An 18,302-nucleotide genomic window follows, 5' to 3' on the forward strand; every position below is an offset into this window, starting at 1 on the left:
AGACCAGGCTGGCCTCGAACTCAGAAATCCGCCTGCCTCTGCCTCCCAAGTGCTGGGATTAAAGGTGTGCGCCACCACCGCCCGGCTTATTTATTTATTTTTAATTAAGTACTTTCTTCATTTACATTTCCAATGCTATCCCAAAAGTCCCCCATACCCCCCCCACTCCCCTCCCCACCCACAAGATACATTTTGCAAAACACATGAAACTAAAGAAGAACGAAGACCAAAGTGTGGACACTTTGCTCCTCCTTAGAATAGGGAACAAAATACCCATGGAAGGAGTTACTGAGACAAAGTTTGGAGCTGAGACGAAAAGGATGGACCATCTAGAGACTGCCATACCTGGGGATCCATCCCATAATCAGCCTCCAAACGCTGACACCATTGCATACACTAGCAAGATTTTGCTGAAAGGACCCTGATATAGCTATCTCTCGTGAGGCTATGCCGGGGCCTAGCAAACACAGAAGTGGATGCTCACAGTCAGCTATTGGATGGATCACAGGGCCCCCAATGGAGGAGCTAGAGAAAGTACCCAAGGAGCTGGGGGGATCTGCAACCCTATAGGTGGAACAACAATATGAACTAACCAGTAGCCACCGGAGCTCGTGTCTCTAGCTGCATATGTATCAGAAGATGGCCTAGTTGGCCATCAGTGGAAAGAGAGGCCCGTTGGTCTTCCTTTTTTTTTTTTTTATAGACCTTGAAGTTACCTAGGAGTTAGGGACGTTTATATTCCTTCCCATCAGCCTTCTGAATAGTTTTAGGACTGAAGGGGAGCTGGGCTTCCTCTACATTCCCTTCAGTCGACTTTTCTAGGGCAGACTTGGACTCTTAACTGAGTATAATGGCTTTATACAGAAATATCAGAATATTTCATTTCTGAGTGCATCTGAAAGCATAAAAAACTTGCATAACTGGAATATAAAGGGAGGCTATTTTCTATTTGTTTATTTTTCTTAGTAAGTTGAGGAGTGGGACGCACCCTTCAGGACTAAGTGGTACTGGGTTGGATCGCACTCAGCCTCTGAGGCGCAGTGCCCAGCGAGAGCTCCAAAGCTGGTCTGCTGGCGGCCACTCTGAGCAGCTGACTGACCAGCTGCAGGGCATGTTGGTCTGCTCAGGATTGCTTTCATCTTAGAGCAGAGCGCATTAACACAATGGAAATGCAGAGCCGTGGAGACACTCCTGACCTCAGGGTAACCTCCTTTCTTACCTTTGAAAGAAGGAGTGTTCTTGTCACTTTCCAGTTCTAGCCACAAGATGCTTGGGAATAGATAGCCACATAAAAAGAGTGTGGCATTTCAGCGATTTCTTAACACGGGCAGATCTTAGACTGGATCTTCTAGTTTTCCTTTAGTGTAATGGGAACATTATTCTGAGCCTGCTATTACATGTTGAGTAAAAAATGAGTTCTGTTCTTCCCTGTCCTTCCTTCCTTCCTTCCTTCCTTCCTTCCTTCCTTCCTTCCTTCCTTCCTTCCTTCCTTCCTTCCTCCGTCCCTCCCTCCCTCCCTCCCTCCCTCCCTCCCTCCCTCCCTCCCTCCCTCCCTCCCTCTTTCTTTCTTTCTTTCTTTCTTTCTTTCTTTCTTTCTTTCTTTCTTTCTTTCTTTCTTTCTTTCTACTTAGTCTAATCTTCCTGGAGTTCCTGTAGATGCAGCAGGTAAAACCGACCTACCCTTTCCCTAAAATATTATGCAAAGGAGCAGCAACTCTTCTGTTAACAAACCAGTTTCTTGGGGTGTGTATATGGGGTATGTGTGTATATGGGGTGTGTGTATATGGGGTATGTGTGGGGTGTGTGTGTATATGGTGTGTGTGTGTGTGTGTGTATGGGGTGTGTGTGTGTGGTGTGTATATGGTGTGGTGTGTGTGTATGGGGTGTGTGTGTGTGTGGTGTGTGTATATGGGGTGTGTGTGTATGGTGTGTGTGTATGGGGTGTGTGTGGTGTGTGTATATGGGGTGTGTGTGTGTATGGGGTGTGTGTGGTGTGTGTATATGGTGTGTGTGTGTATGGTGTGTGTGTGTGTATGGTGTGTGTGTGTGTGTGTATGGTGTGTGTATGTGTGGTGTGTGTATATGGGGTGTGTGTGTGTGGTGTGTGTATATGGGGTGTATATGGTGTGTGTGTATGTGTGTGTGTATATGTGTGTGTGTGTGTGTGTACCTGTACCAGAAGCTGGCGTTTGGTTACTTCCTCAGTTGCTCTCACACTTCTGGAGAGGAGATCTCTCATGAAAGCTGAGGCTTCCAGCTTTGGTCAGCCTGTCTGGATCCTCCTCCAGGGTTACGTTTCAGATGCCTGCTGAGCAGCTGGCTTCCTCTCGGGTGCCGGGGATCCAAGTAAGAGCTTCACATTTGCTCGGCAGAGTTGCCCACTGAGCACTGTACCCCAGCTGGGATGTACGGATTCCTCTTGTCAGGCTTCTCGTTGATAAGTCGAGGCCTCTTGTTCTTAGCCTCTGCTCACTACAAAGGTTTCATTTAGTTTTTCTTTGTTTGCTTCTTTTTGAGACAGAAAAGCACTCTGTAGTCCAGGATAGCCTAGGACTTACCATTTATCCCAGACTAGCTCTGAAGTCACACCAGTCCTCCTGCCTCAGCTTCCTGACTGTGGCGTTGTAGGCACGAGTCACTGCCCAACTGGGAGCTTTATTTTGCAGACACTGATTTGTTCCTTCTCTGACTTGCCCGAGGAGATAGCCATTTCACCCTCAGAACGTTCTCGGTCGCTCTATCGATGAGCAACTGAATATGGTGATCAGTTTCCAAGTGATAAGTTATACATCTACTTTCCCCCATTAATTACTTAATTATAAAATAACTGACCTTAAATCTGCCCTAATTCATTAAGTATAGCTCACATTTCTTTAGTGGTTAATAATAAATTCAGGAGTCTTCCACTAGCAGCCTTTGGACGAAGACATAGAACTCTCAGCTCTGCCTGTGCCATATCTGCCTGGATACTGCCATGCTCCCACCTTGATGATAATGGACTGAACCTCTAAACCAGTAAGCCAGCCCCAATTAAATGTTGTTTTTTTTCGCAATAAAAAAAATAATAATAAATTCAGGAGCTCATAATGTAATTACTGAATTGAACAATTCACTGTACCATTCAAACTGCCATTTTACTTGGTTACGTTTTTACGGTACCAAAGAAAATTCTATTACGCCAAAGATCTGTGCTTGTCTCTTGAAGGACATATTTAGAGAAAAAGAAGAAAAGCAGAAAACATTAAAAATATCATGAGATAAGGAAGGAAAAGAAATAAGATTAGAAAATACATATAGAGGTATGCTGAAAATGACAAACATTGACTATTAACAGAGAACAGCAACCTTTCAGCCAATGAGAATACAAAGGTGAATAAGGCGTACATTGAAGGGAAAAATGGCCTAAGTATGAAAGTAACGCAATACCTTTCACTAACCCTCATTAGTCTTTTCCTTTGGTGAATGTGGAGTAGATGGGAATTCACGGTTTCTATGTAGATGTCAAATTAGGACTTACTCAGCTTTTCCATTTCTGATTTTGAATTTCTGATTTTGTTTTATAAGATCTATAAAAGGCTATTTTTTCAAACTTTGTTTTTTTAAGTGTTTGCCCTTATTTAGAATTTACATAATTACCTCAGAACTCATAAGAAAAATACCAAGTGTTTTTAACTAGATTTTTATAAGTAAATATTTGCAAACCACTACTGCAAGTACGTAAAAATGAAGAAATAAAATCATGCAAGTGGTCTGGCTATTAATCTGTTTTTTAGTAGCCTCTGACACATGTTAGATTTGTGCGGTAGAGAGCAGGAGTCCTACAGACTGGAAACTGTTTCTTCTTTGCTCCATCCCTCCTTACACTGTGCCAAGAGAAAGTGTACCTGGGAGAAGTAGAGGGTTAGAAGGAAACTCAAGAGAGCCTTGTCTTCTTTATCCTCTCATTGTGTGACAGCCACAGAGCTACCCTGGTGGGAGCAGAGTGTCCATTGGTTCCACTGGATAGCTTTTGCGTGTCCATTGACCCATCCTCATCAAAGCGTAGTTAACATGAGCTCGTCATGTGCTCCTCAGATTGCTGCATGTGGCCATTGCTGAGCCCCTTGGCTTGAGCTCTTAGCTTCTCCTGTCCTGCTCACTCCTTTCAGAGGTTCAGTTCATAGGCTTTTTGTTTCAAGGCTCTGAGTTGTACAGACCTCAAACGTCCTCTTTGTTTCTTTCAGCTCTGTGCGATCCCTGCTTCCATAATAATCCATCTCTTCTCTTTTTCCTTTTCAATTCTGCAGTTCCTGGTTAGCAACAATTTACATTAAATTCTTGGGGCTGATGAGATGGCTCAGTAGGTAACGGTGCCTGCCACCCGGTCTGATGCCCTGAGTTCAGTCTCAGAGATCCAATGGTGGGAGGGGAGAACTGACTTCTGCAAGCTGTCTTCTGACCTCAGCACATGTGCCTGTTCACATACTCACACACACATCCACAAATACACAAATGTAATGAAAATATAGAAAAAGCTGCTAAATTATAGATGTGATGCTTGTTAACTCATATACTTGTCAAAATAATACGGCGCTACCAACCTGAGTGCCGGGAACAATATGAAGCTGCCTTCATATCGTAGTTACTGAGGCTCTCCACTATGGAGGCTTCTTTCTCTTCTGCTATTCAGCCCGGTAGGCTCTCCTATGGGCACAGAGGTGTCTGAGCATCTCCTTTTCATACTTCTGTTGTTCGCTCTTCTTACTGCAAGGTGGTTTGCTTGGTTTTGTTTCTTCTCTACCTAAGATCTATATACACAAAGCGCACAATGAATACTTTAACTAATGAGTGTGCTTGTGAAGGCAGAAGGTATCTGTTAACGGGATGAATCGCACTTTAACAGCTGACATCTAAACTTCCTCAGAGGTTGAATCCAAATCCTGATGTCATAAGTTGTATAAAAGCCCTCCAGACTCCACATCCCTGAGGCTTGACTGGGCCTTTCCACCTCGGTGTCTCCTGAGATCAAAGCTGCTCCTTCTTACTGGCCGTTCCTCACCAGTCCGTGTAAGGTGTTCCAGAGAAGAACAAACCAGTGTGCTGGGACACAGTCTGCTGGGACACAGTCTGCTGGGACAGTCTGCTGGGACACAGTCTACTTCCTTAGGCTTTTGCCTCTTGTGCTTTACTTTCAAATAAGTCTTCAAGCTTGCACTTTCCGTTCCTCAGCACTGGGCCCACATTAACACTGTATTCTTTGCTGCATTTAGTACTTTTTGATTTGGAACACCCTCCTCCCCCAAGTGGTTTCCAGGTCTCAAAGTTACAGTAATCTTGGCACATACACTTTTGCTGATTTCTCCATAACAATCTGGATTATAGACTTTAGTGTCTTCTGTGTTGACTCTGCGTTAAGATGGGTACCTCCATCTAACTATGAATAAAACAAATTTATAATTACTGTGTTAGCTTCCTGGTTTTGTTGCAGGATATTTTATCTATCTCAGGTTTATTGTTGGCTGACTGTTTTGGTGGTCTCAGTCTGTTACTGGCTGCCCTCTTCTTGGTGGCTTATGGTGAGGCGATCTATCCTGGCCATAGAGTGAAAACAGAGAGCAGAAGAATGGTTGGTGCCATCCTTTGATAGCAGGTCCTTAGAGACTCTCTTTTATCAGGCCCCACATCCTCTCAGTTCCGCCCCGTCCCAGTAGCCCGGTGGCTCTTTAATTGCTAGGCCTTTGGGAACATTTATCAACCAAACTAGAGAAATTACTTTTTAGTTCCTGCTTTTATTTCTCTTGTTGGTCTGTTCATCTACCAACTAGATAACTTGAATCACATATTTTGGGATTTTTAGGATTCAGAGGAGAACTTCTTTGAACATTTTGTATGTCTGATCAATATAATATATCCTCTCTGTCATCCCCAGTGCTAGATAACAGACCAACACCTTCCCTATCCCAAGTGGCTCCCAGCTACCTGTGTAACTCTACAAATGGGGGCCTGATGTTTGACCTCTGCCAGCATGACATGGCCCCTCAGCAGACATATGGGAACACACATAATTAAAAGTAATAATAAAATCAAATCTTAAAGCAAAAAAAAAAAAACCCAAACCACTGTTAAGTCAGTAGCCTGAGATTATAGTTGTTTAGCAGGATTGAAGAACATAAGCCTGTCCTTTTGACCTTGATTATTAAAGTATGTTTATTCCCTTCAGATTTTTGATCTCCTGTTAATTTTTAATTATGCCCATCTATTCCCAATATTTTATAAACTTATTACCACTGTTTTGTTTTGGTTTTTTTTTTTTTTGATAATTTGTGCAGAATTATAGTAGTCACAGTTCATGGCTCATGATGTACAGTTACATGTTATGAAAATATCTTTTAGTCTTCTTCAGTCAATAAAAACGTTGTATACATTTATTTACTAAGTCAGTGGTTCTCAACCTTCCTAATGCTGTGACTCTTTAATGCTGTGGTGACCCCCAGTCATAAAATTATTTTCATTGCTACTTTATTGCTGTGATTTTGCTACTATTATAAATAATAATCTGCAAGTTGAGAACTTGTGATCTAAGCAATACTTTATTTCTAGTTTTATGAAAGCATTATCAATCCAAGGTTCCGTTTTGATAAGAATGTCAATCCTGGGCAGGGACACAGTGTCTTAGTTTTCCCTGTATGCTTTTCCTCAGGCTTCCTCTTCCCTTGCTCTGACAGGGCCCACAGATTAACCCTGTGTTCTTGGACGTGTTTCCATCACGGCTACTTTTTGATTTAGACCCCACCCCACCCCCTGCCCCACACATACCGAAGTGGTTTCCAGATCTTGAAGTTATAGTAGTTAATCAGCAGTGGAGTGCATTTGATTGATCCTCAATACCAAAGAAAAGGAGGTGAGCTGTATCTTTGAGTTATAGCGGAGGAATTTAAGTTTTTATCAGACAGTAGTGTTTCACCATGCACTGTAAGTGGTGATTAATTTTAAACTATAGGACGTAGTCATGAGAACAAGCATTTTAAAAATGATTCTTTATCTTTCAGTAAACTCCTGGTTTTATGATTTTAAAATTACATTTTAAAAGTTAATTTTTTAAAAAATGTGTACTGGTGTTCTTTCTGCACGTATATCTGTGTTCCATAGGTGTGCCTAGTACCCTTGAATGGTTGTGATCGGCAGCCATATGGGTGCTGGGTGGGAATTGAACACGGGTCCTCTGGAAGTGTAGCCTGTGCTCCTAACTATTGAGCTACCTCTCCAGCTCCTAAAGTCACAAAGAGGATTTGGCAAAATAGGTGTAGCCAGAGTACATTATTAAATAGAAAATTTGTTTCATTTATAAATGATGTTCCACTGTTCTCTGTCCATTTTTTCTTTTGTTTCTATGTGTGTATCGGGGTAGGGCACACTTTAAATAGTTACAATCACTCTTTCGGTTCTGTCCAGTGAGACGATGATGATCAAAAGCAGCAGATGACTTTTCTAGATTATTTTCTGAATTCCCTGAAACTAAGCAGCTGTTTAAAAACAGAATCCCCTTTGTGGAAACTTACTGTCAACCAATTGATTAATCATCATGAGAACGTATCTTAAATTTGAAGATTTTAAAAGTCAGATTTTAATTGTATTTAAATTTTAACCTATTGACTAGTAAACAATATATTTGAAAATTTGCTTAAAGAAAATAATAAACTTCTTGTAGAACTAAAAACATTATCTTTTTAAGTTCTGAGGATTTGGGGTTGTGATTTATTGAACTTACTGGGGGCTCTGCTTTTAGAGAAAACTGACCCTTCTCCCAGGAGCTAAGACTTACCCTTGACTAGGGGCAGACCTGTGTTCCACTTCCCTCTCCCCACTGGATCTTGGTCTGTTTTAGGCTCACACGGGTTTTAGGCTCAGTCATCGGTACCATATGCATAGCTGCTCCGCTGTGTTCAGAAGACACTTTCTTTCTATTCATCTACCTCTCCTGCCTCTTACTGCTCTTTCTGCTCCCTTTCCCACAGTGAGCCTGGGAAGGAGGGAGGGAGGGAGGGAGGAAAGGAAGGAAGTATGGATGTTCTGCAGTCTCTAGTCTCTTACTCCCTATAACTTACTCTACTTACCCTGCTGCTTGTGGACATGTGCTGAAAACAGGCTTCTCTGATGACATGCTTCAATCACTGTCATAATGATAGGTCATTGGGAGTTGGTTTAATACTCAGTCCCCTTAGCAGAATAGTAGTAGTAGATTCCCTCCCAGAGTCTATGGTCTGTCTAGCCACAGATTCTTGGCCAGGTATGGGTTTCATCTTGTAGAGCAGGCCTTTAATCCAAGCAGAGTGGCTGGTTACTCCTAGGATATTCATGCCAGTATTAGATCCGTGCACGTCTTGCCAGGCTGGTTGTTATTGTAATCCACACAGTTCAGTCCACCGGGCAATGCTGAGGACTGTGAAACTAGCCAGAAGAGATGACGCTCCCAGGATGGCACTAGCTTGCTTTCTCCATATGGTTGGTGTCTTCAGCAATGCGGTCATATCTCAAGACTTGGAGGATAAGGAAGAACACTGACACTAGCTTGTAATGTTTGAAGACCTTTGGGCCCTGGGCTGCGGGGACCCACGGCCTGGTACATGTGTGAAGGTCAAAGGACAACTTGCTGGACTTATTTCTTTTCTTTTATCACATGGTCTCTGGAGATCAAATTCAGGTCATCAAGCTTGGCTTGGTGGCAAGTGCCCTGACCAGCTGAACCATCTCACCAGCCCCAAGACATTTTTGGGTTTTGTTACATGGTTTTAATGCTGGGGTTTAGATACACCTATTTTCTTTTGTCTGTTTTGAGGTAACTCTCGCATGTGGCATAAGAGTCCAACCTCCCTGAATTCCATGAGAGAGACTGATTTTCCCAGCACAGTTGTAGGAAAGACTGTCTTGATGGTTGGTTTGGGCTCTTAGTTCTACGGCTTAGGTGTATGTGTTACCTCTGATGCAAGTATTACAGTGTTTGATTACTGCAGTGTTTCAGCACTTTGTAGTAACGAGAATAGCCCTCTAATTTTCTAATATTTTTAGAACATTACAATTATCCAGGGCCCTTGGAATGCCATATAAATTTTAGGGTATGTTCTGTTTTTGAAAAAAACACCACTGGACTTTTGATTGGGACCATATTGAATATGTAGATCCCCCTTGAGCCATAGTTTTAATTGGTTTGTCTTCTAGTCCATGAAAATGGGTTGTATTTTCATTTACATACATCTTATTGAGCTTTATTCAACAGTATTGTTTTAGTTTTTAGCATTTGTCTGTTATCTCATTGCATAACTCGTAAGGATTTATCTTTTTAATACTATTTAAATTACTGTTATAACTGTTTGCTTTTTATGTGTGAGTGTATGTGTGTGTGCTGTACGTGCACATGTGTGGGCATGGGTGGAGCCATCTAGCTTGCTTTTTGAGAGAGAATGTCTCACCAATAAATATATCTTGTCCTGGACTTTTCTTCATTGCATTAATTTGTTCTCCTTGGATGTTAGAGATCTACTTAAATTGTACTTTTCCAAGAGTAAGTGGATATTTCTGGAATATTTGTTGACTTTATTAGGTTACTCACTTTCTTTTTTTTTTTGTTTTTTTTGTTTTTTTGGGTTTTTTGGGTTTTTTTTGTTTTTCGAGACAGGGTTTCTCTGTGTAGCCCTGGCTGTCCTGGCACTCACTTTGTAGACCAGGCTGGCCTCGAACTCAGAAATCCGCCTGTCTCTGCCTCCCGAGTGCTGGGATTAAAGGCGTGTGCCACCACGCCCGGCTGGTTACTCACTTTCTGGTCCATAATTCATAGAATTTTCTTATGTTCTTGTTGATTGAAATTGGTACTAATACCCTCATTTTTTCAATTGTGTTTATATATTTGTGTGTGGCACTTGAACTTGTGTGTGGAGGTAAGGGCGACCTTGAGGGTCTCTTCTTTCCTTCCCTGTGTGCGTCTGGGGATAAAAATCAATCCCTTGTCTCGGCCGCAGGTCCCCTATGGATGTGAGCCATCTCACTCTCTCACTAGTGTGTTTTCTAAGTCAGTGTAACATTTTCAAAGAACCCAATTCTGTTCTATGGTGTCTCCGCTCTGCTCTTACTGTGGCCCTCTACTAGTTAGTTTCCACTTTAATTGGATCTTTGCTTTCTAATTCCATAAAGTGTCCCATTTGGATACTAATTTGAGGTTTGCTTTTGATGTAGACAGTGCAGCTAGAAGTTTTCTTGATGCTTAGCTCTACACTGTAAGTTTGGGTGTATTGTGTTAGTGTTTTCATTTGTTTTAAGGTATATTCTGTAGTCGTGAGTTCTGTAGTGTATTAGTTAGGATTGTTTTGTTTTTACATATTTGTAAATTTTCCTTGTTTGATACTTAGCTTCATTTTACTAAATTCAGAAAAAGATAGACACACACACACATACACACACACAAATACACACACACACACACACACACACACGTATCTCAGGAGTAGAGCCCCTGCTTCGCATGTATATACATATCCCTGGGTCTGATACTAAAAAAGGAAAGCCGTGTTTTCAGTCTGTTTTGTGGTCTTGAGGTCTGGTCTGCAGTGCGTTGTGTGAACACTTGGGAAGAGTTAGTATGCACGGTTGTTAGATGCCTTAATCTCTCTCTAATTTCCAAAGTATAGTTATGTGGAATATAGTATTCTTGGTTAACATTTTCTTTGTCTTTCTAATATATAAATATGCTGTTCCTGTCCTTTTAATTTCTAATATATCACCAGCCTTTCATCATGTTAAGAAACCCTTGTGTAGATTAAGTAGCTTCATTCTGACTACTTCAGGATTTCTTTCTGTGGGATTTCTATATTTTTAGTAAAGAAGTGTCCCAGTGTGGGGGTCTCTTTGTATTCTTGCTAGGCTTTGGATATTCACGTCTTTGTCGTTGGAGTTGGGAAGTTTGAGGTCAACATTAATTTTTTTAAATGTATTTGTCTCCAGTTTTGCTGTCCTTCTAGAATTTTCAGGATCCTGGTATTCATGTGTGTACTTGTGTGACAGGGTCCCAAATGTCCCTTGTGCTCAGCTTTTTATTTTGCTTGCTAGAATTTCCTTCGTTGTTTGACAAAATAAATACTAAATTGTACCAGTGTAGATTATGGGTAAGTGGAGCCTTCCCTGCTGTGTCTTATTACTCAGATGCACTACAGTAAGAAGTTATGTGCGCCCCCTCATGGATCTACTTAAGCCCACCAAGGTGTATTTAATGCTCTGTGTTAGCTTGTTTTCTATCTCTAAAGTTCCTTTTCTTGAAAAACAGGACATCCGTATTAATAATTTCCCACTTTCCATCCTTGCCCCAGGCCTTGGAACTTTTATTTTAGTTTTGTTAGCTTGTTTGTTTGTTTTTATGATTTTGTCTACCGTTATGAAGATATTTTTACAACCTTGTTTTCATGCCAAATTTATATTTTGCATTTGCAGCATAATTCCATTTGGACTAACCACTTTGTAGGTGCTCATTAGCCACATCGGCCTATATTTTGGGTAGCCAAACTCAGTACTATATTAAAATGTAGCAGCTATATATAATTGATCTATGTTATGTGTTATTATTTTATACTTCTTTGTCATTCTAGAACAATAGGCAAGATCTGTGACCAGTAAACTTGAAAAAATGTCATGTCATGGTTCCACAATGATACTATATAGTTGGATAGACACGAGGGACCATATGACTACATTAGAGACAGTAGTGGCTGAAATACCGATAGGCATTTGATCTGGCTTGAGGGTTGGCTTTGAGTGGTGCTTAGCATGCATGAGGTACTGGGTTTGATCTTCAGCACTGAAAATAATTTCCTGTTGTGACTTAGTGTCAAGTGTATAGAAACACTCATCACACATGCAGTATTCTAAGGGCTTACAGATTTTCTCTCACAGATGAGGTTCTCTGCAGACCATATAGGGTTGATGTAGTACCCAAGCCTGCTTAGTTACTCCTCTGCTGGGTCTGGCACTGCTTTAACCTTAGAAAGAAGGGCTTCTGTAGTGCTGGCTCTTTTGTTGTTCTTGTTCCTGTCATTTGTCTTCTGAGAAGGCCTCACTCTGTAGCTCCAGTCTCTCAGTGAGGCCCATACTGTCCAGGGCCTAGCATCTGCCAACCTCCCAGGTGCTAAGACTATAGAGAAACAAAATGGTAGTTGGAAGTTGTGTAATTTACCTTAAAGAACTAAGATGTAGAAGCAGATGTCCTGAATTAGTTACTGTCGTGGTAGAGCTATTTGAAAGGAGCAGCTACAGAAGTGAAGCTGATACATTTAGGATGACAGGTACATGACATTTAGGATGTGTCTACAGCTGGCACGTTTAGGCCGTGTCTTACAGTTAGCATGTTTCTTTCGGATTGAGTTTAGCATACTGGGCTGCTTCCCATTGACATCTTATACTGCCTTGGCTAACGCACACCAAAGCCTCCATTTTGCCTATGGTGGAATAACTAAGTGAACTGAAGTCCTGCTGAAACTACTAGGAATGCTGGGAGGTGGGGGTGGGGGCCTTGAGACAATTTTGGAAGTATATAAGCCTGTCCAAACTTGAGATTCAGGAGGGCAGGGAGGGAGACACTGTATTTCTGATGTTGGTAAGTTAGTTAACAACCTTTAAACTGTTCTCTTTAAACTGTGGGAGGATGAAGCTGAACAGGGCGTAAGAGCTAAAAACAACTAGGGAAAGTGCAGAGCCTCAACTGCCCTGTCTTTGTTTTTGTATATTTTATTTTAAATATTTTATATATTTATATATGTAATCATTATCTATTTTACTTAACAGCCTCCGCTGCTGTTATTCTGCATTAGATTTAGTGTTGGAGTCCCTTGCAGGACCTTACCATAGAAGGGACAGTATTGTGGGAGTGAGTGCAACTCTCAGTGTCTGAGCTCAGGCCCCAGCAGTTTCTGTCCTTCGTTGGATTGTGCTCTATCGCTGACCTGCTTCTGCTTGGATATCCAGCTAGGGAAGATAAGTAAAGCCTCTGTAGAGGAAGGTAGCCACATCTGGAACCTCTGCATCCCTCCAGTTTCACCTCGTCATCCACATAGTGTCTGACAGTCAGTAAAATACTGCTACCCACACAGCAAGAAGAGAAAAACGTCAGCAGCAGAAACAGGTCAATAGGTTGTACAGACCAGACAGTGGGGTTAGAGACAGGAACTTTAAAACACGGTGATGAGTGTGTTCATGAAAATAGACGCTGAAGCTGAGAGTTTCACCAGAGAACTGGAATCTATAGAAAAGAATCAAATGGGGGTTCTATAACTGAAAAAATGAGCAGCACAGCAAGCGGATGGGTGGAGTCACGGGCTAGACACAGCTGAGAAGGATGGACGGTAAACTGGACCGTAAGTTCCTAGACACTCGGCACAGACTCATCCCAAGCTATGCCATGGTTGCTCTTGAGTCTCCCTAAGCCATGTGTCTTAAGACTGGAGTTGGAGAGGAAGAGAAACTGTATTAGATTGTAGTTGTAATACTTGACTTTTAATGTGTGTTGCTTCATGTTTTATTATGGTGATGGTTTTTAAATTACAGTAAATACCTACTGGGTAGTGATCAAATACTAAGTTATCAGTTCTAAATTTGTATTTGTGTTCTCCAGACTTTGAGCAACAAAACCTTTCTATGAGTCACCTGTTGAGCAAACCTAGGGTATACCGTTAGGATGAGAAATTGAGCAAACCACAGATGGAGAACAACCACAGCTGGGTTTATTTTTAGCCTTGGGTAAAGGCCCTTGTTTTTATTTAGGATAGTTTGCAAGGTGCTCTGGTCAGTTTGCTTATTACATGTAGGCCATAAAGAGCAGACACTAAGGTAAATGACCGAGTTTCTTAGGGGGGCAGTTGCTTTGCTTTTCAGTTAGTAAGGCGCCACTGACAGGGAAAATACTACCAGTTGCATTCGACGTCGTATAAGTTGTAACATGCATCCTGATTTCAGAAATGTTTTGAATTGAAAAAAAAAAGCTAATATTAATATTAATCTCACCTCTGAGTCTTTAGTTCTTTTGCTTGGTATTTGATGGTTCGCTCAGGGAAGGTCTCTGAGCATTTTCCTACCGTGAGAATGGGATAGGCCACGGATCTGACTGGTTCTGGATGTGGTTGAGACTTGTGCCTGGACCTAAGCGTCAGAGTAACAGTTGCTCTCAGAGTTTGCAGGGGGCGTGGTCCAGGGACTTTCATCCCTTCTTAAGGGCTCACTGTTGAGTTCCATAAAAAGTGTGGCCCTCTGTTGATGCCAACTAAATAGAGCATTAATTAGACTATGTCTTTTTAAACAAAAAGTTTAGATTCTGTGATGTTTGCTGGAAATGAGAATCCCTTAATAGATTCCTATTTTGAAGGTAAACTCTAAACCTAGAGTGATTTTTTTCTTCAGCAATAAAGTATTTAAAACTAATGTTTTTTGTTTGTTTGTTTGTCCTTTACCTTCAGAATTTTTCAAACCACATCCAACTGATAGGATGAAAAAGTTTAAGAGGAGACTGTCCCTCACGCTCAGGGGAAGCCAGACTATCGATGAGTCGCTATCGGAGCTGGCTGAGCAGATGACCATAGAGGAGAGCAGTAGCAAGGACAACGGTAAGTATCTGGGGGGAGAGACTCAATTACCTTATAAATTCACTCAAGGCTTCTCTGCAGATACGCTGACTATGGCAGTTTTGTTTATCTGTGGTTACTTGGAAACAGGAGACTGACCTGACTGTGCTTGGCTGATGGCATGTCCTGTTCTCCTCCCAGCCTGCAGCATCCTTGGTCACCTACTCCCAGGAGTGCCTTTATGTTTTTACCAGTTCTCCGGTTCTCATGCTATAACTTTATACCAGTTGTTAAGTAACTATTGGTAAATTATCATTTAAATATTTGTATCAAATTTCCTGAGTTAATACAGGATAGTAAGGTTGTAAGATTCCTGTCTGTGACTTTATTATATATAGTCTTACAGCATTCTAGATCTGTATTGACTGACTTCATAGATTACAAGGATCATCAGATGAGGGAGTCTGTTTTCTTATTTTATATACCATCGTATGTCCATTGTACTGAGAACTCCTCTGATGGAGACAAAGTCGTTATCTTTCATTTGACAGTTCTTTTTACAATACAAAGTAGTAGTGTATAAATTTTAATGTAACAATTTAAAGAGGTTATTAAATTGAACTAAAATGTAAACTGGTGAACGTTTTAGAACACTGTTATATACTCAAAGCCAAAATAAACCTAGGAATGTCCTAGTGATCAGGAAGGAGATTAAAAACAGCCAATAATGAGCCATGGTTTTCGGTGTCTGCGGAGCTCCCTTGTCTGAGCTTAAAAATCTGGTTCGAGATCTCTGGCGGTGGTCAAAGCATGCTCACCTGCTTCATTGCAGGGGAAGGCTTGTGGGTTGAGAGACGAATGGTTGTGCAGGTTAGCAGTCATGGTCTGGGACCGTGGATGCCCTAAGGCACTGCAGTACTGCTTCACCCACTCGGGGAAGTCAGTTTATCCTACACAGGTTTCATAGACCTTGCCTTTCTTCCTCAGACATCATTGTTTGCTGAACACTGTCCATCTTGTTGGCAGAGCCAAGGTGACCTTGCGTCTGTTCTTGTGGTCTGTCTTGGTTTTCTAATGTTTTCCTTGATGGTCTGGGTTTTTGACAAGAGCGGAGAAAAATGAGCTCAGTAAGAAATTCAAGACAATAATTTGGTTATCATTTTATACACAGGGCAAAATTTATATTTGTCTCAAGTCTTGAAGATGATTTTGTAATATTTAATCCTCTTCTAAGAGAATCTGCTAGATACATGGAGCAGAACCCTGCTATTCTCAGATTCCCATTGAATTCTTGGTGGCAGTAATGGCTGACTCCAGCTTGCTTATTCTTGTGCTAGAAATTCTGACCAACATGTTTGCCAGTGATGTTCAGAGATAAAAGAGGCACGGTGTCCACCATGGTAGGTGGTTTTTGGAGCACATTCCTCTGAGTATTTGATTCCCAGACAAACGTTTTTATTAAAACTGAGTAATGGACGATACACTGACATTTTAGAGCTAATGAACAATTTAGCTCTAATTGGATGTTTTCTGGAATATTTTGGTAATTATCTTAAAACATGGCTAGTTTATAACACGTGGTGAGATGTTAAAAATATCCAATATTTTGAAAATAGTGTAAGCTGTCTATTTGTGACAGACCTTAAAAAAGAAAGACTTAGGAGCACTGTCTTCCTCCTCAGAGAGACCTGTAGTCGCACACAGACAGAGACCTTACCTACCATAGTCAGTTGCTGCTCGTTCTCTGTGTAATGTGGGCTTCATCAGTAATTCACAGGCATTTGGAGAGTTTGTTTGCTTTCCCATGCTGTTTTTAGCCTAAGAACTCCATAAGCTAGGTTGCACACAGAGATAGAGCCTGTGTCAGAGTACTCTGCAAGAATGTATGTAGAGTGTGCTATTTAAAAGTGTTACACGTCACGTAATCAACTTAGAAAGCAAGAGCGAGTTGTCTAGTTTGAAACAGTGAACATTCTAGCTTAATAAGTGAAATAGTTTGTAATTTCTCCGAGTAAACTGCCTCAGACCAATTTTTGATCTGTCTCTAGTTCGATCAAGAGCTCTGTTATACTTGCATACTATATAGACATGTATACAATAACAAAATGGAGACGTACACACTTGCAGGATTTTAAATATCTTAGAAAAACTAAATGGGCATGGTACTTTTATCTACGGTACTATCCCGTCAATTAGAATTTGAGAGATTTTTGTAATTTTAATAACTGTATCCCACCTTGAAGGCTAAAGTTAGTTAGAAATGTTGTGCTATAATTGTAATTTAAAGTACATCGTGCAGCTGTGATGTGTGCATGGTGTCTGATGGATCAAATCCATAAAGGAAGAATCCTGAATTTTATGTTCTGAATTGGTAGTGAGAATGTAAAAATAAGCTTAAAATTGTTAATCTTGGCCACTTTACACATATTGGCCCTAAATTGGAACAGCTATATTTAAATATAAATTGAAAATTTATAAATGGAAGAATAAGAAAGTATTCCTAAAGTGCCTTCTATGAGAGATAACTCAAAAATTATGTCTTTAATTAATTAATTAGTGTATTTAGTTAGTTAGTTAATTTTTGTAGCTCGAGACTTTGATGTTGGGGCTCACACATGCTAGGCCAGCACTGTATCACTAAACCATAGTCCCAGCCCTGAGTCTTTAGTCTTTTTAAATTGTCGAAATTATTTAAAATCGTCAAAATTAATTTATTTCTTTGTCTCTAAAAGTTGAGCATAGAATTAGCATATAGACCAGCAGTTTCATTTTTAGGGATATTCTCAATAAAATCAGAGTAGGTGTTCAAGCAAAGCCCTGCTAAGATCCTTCCTCATATATGGCTAACCGATTAGTAAGTATTCTACTGTAAGATGTTTCTGCTTAGCAATGGGTCTTTGCTTATTTAAAGATTCTTTATATAACAGAATACCATATTTGAAGTGATAATCTTAGCTTCCATACTGAGATACACTTAAGTTTTTCTGTCTTATTCACTAATTGACATACTGCTCTGAATGTCTAGTAATCGAGGTATAGATTAGATGCCTTTTGCTAAGAATTACATGTGTTATATTCAACAGCATATTTAACCCTGTGTGTGACACATGGTAGTCATGGTCAGTCAGCACATAGAGGCCTGGATTGCAAATAATTTTAAGATTAGAGTAATTTGACAGGATACCTGGGGGGGCATATTAGTAACTGTTAACCAGTTTTGGTCATTGGACCAACCTAAGTTGTTAAGGTATTTTCTAGAAATGTATGTTCATAGAAATTCATTCTAACTATTGCACTTTGAATGAATCGCTAAAGAATTGAGCTTACGTGTAAATGATCTCTGTTACAGCCTTGTGTTTTGTTCTGTTTTCTTAACCCTTCTCTTGTGATCCTGACTCTTGGGACGGCTATGGAATGATTCTTGGATGCCGTGAACCACAGAGCCCATTGTGAAGAATGGCAGGCCGCCCACGTCTCACAGCGTGCATTCCTTCCTCCATCAGTACACAGGCTCCTTCAAGAAGCCCCCGTTGCGGAGACCCCACAGTGTTATTGGAGGAAGCCTTGGTTCCTTCATGGCAATGCCCAGGAATGGAAGCAGACTAGGTAATGTGCTTATTGCTCTGTTGTGTTTAAGTCTGCTTCTAGGACATGTGCACTGAGTGTCATTGTATGAACAAAGCCAGCCTCTGTCATTGTCAGATTTCCTCTAGTCATGTAGAGACCAGGTGA

General features: G+C 40.9%; 1 protein-coding gene across 3 annotated transcripts in view; it reads left to right on the forward strand.

Annotated features, from left to right (window-relative positions):
- Cdk17 (cyclin dependent kinase 17) overlaps window positions 1-18,302 on the forward strand; it is a 77,910-nt gene that overhangs the window by 33,154 nt on the left and 26,454 nt on the right. For 2 of the 3 annotated variants that reach the window (XM_029482418.2, XM_029482417.2), the window contains 2 exons: window positions 14,466-14,612; window positions 18,012-18,176. In XM_029482418.2, coding sequence (XP_029338278.1) covers window positions 14,495-14,612; window positions 18,012-18,176 — 283 coding nt within the window. In that variant the 5' untranslated portion in view covers window positions 14,466-14,494. Of the gene's footprint in view, window positions 1-13,335; window positions 13,371-14,465; window positions 14,613-18,011; window positions 18,177-18,302 lie in introns of those variants that run through there. The other variant, XM_021174696.3, reaches the window with a different exon arrangement.

Source organism: Mus caroli, unplaced genomic scaffold (assembly GCF_978045245.1).
Source record: "Mus caroli unplaced genomic scaffold, Mus_caroli_1 scaffold_9, whole genome shotgun sequence".
NCBI classification, from domain to species: domain Eukaryota; kingdom Metazoa; phylum Chordata; class Mammalia; order Rodentia; family Muridae; genus Mus; species Mus caroli.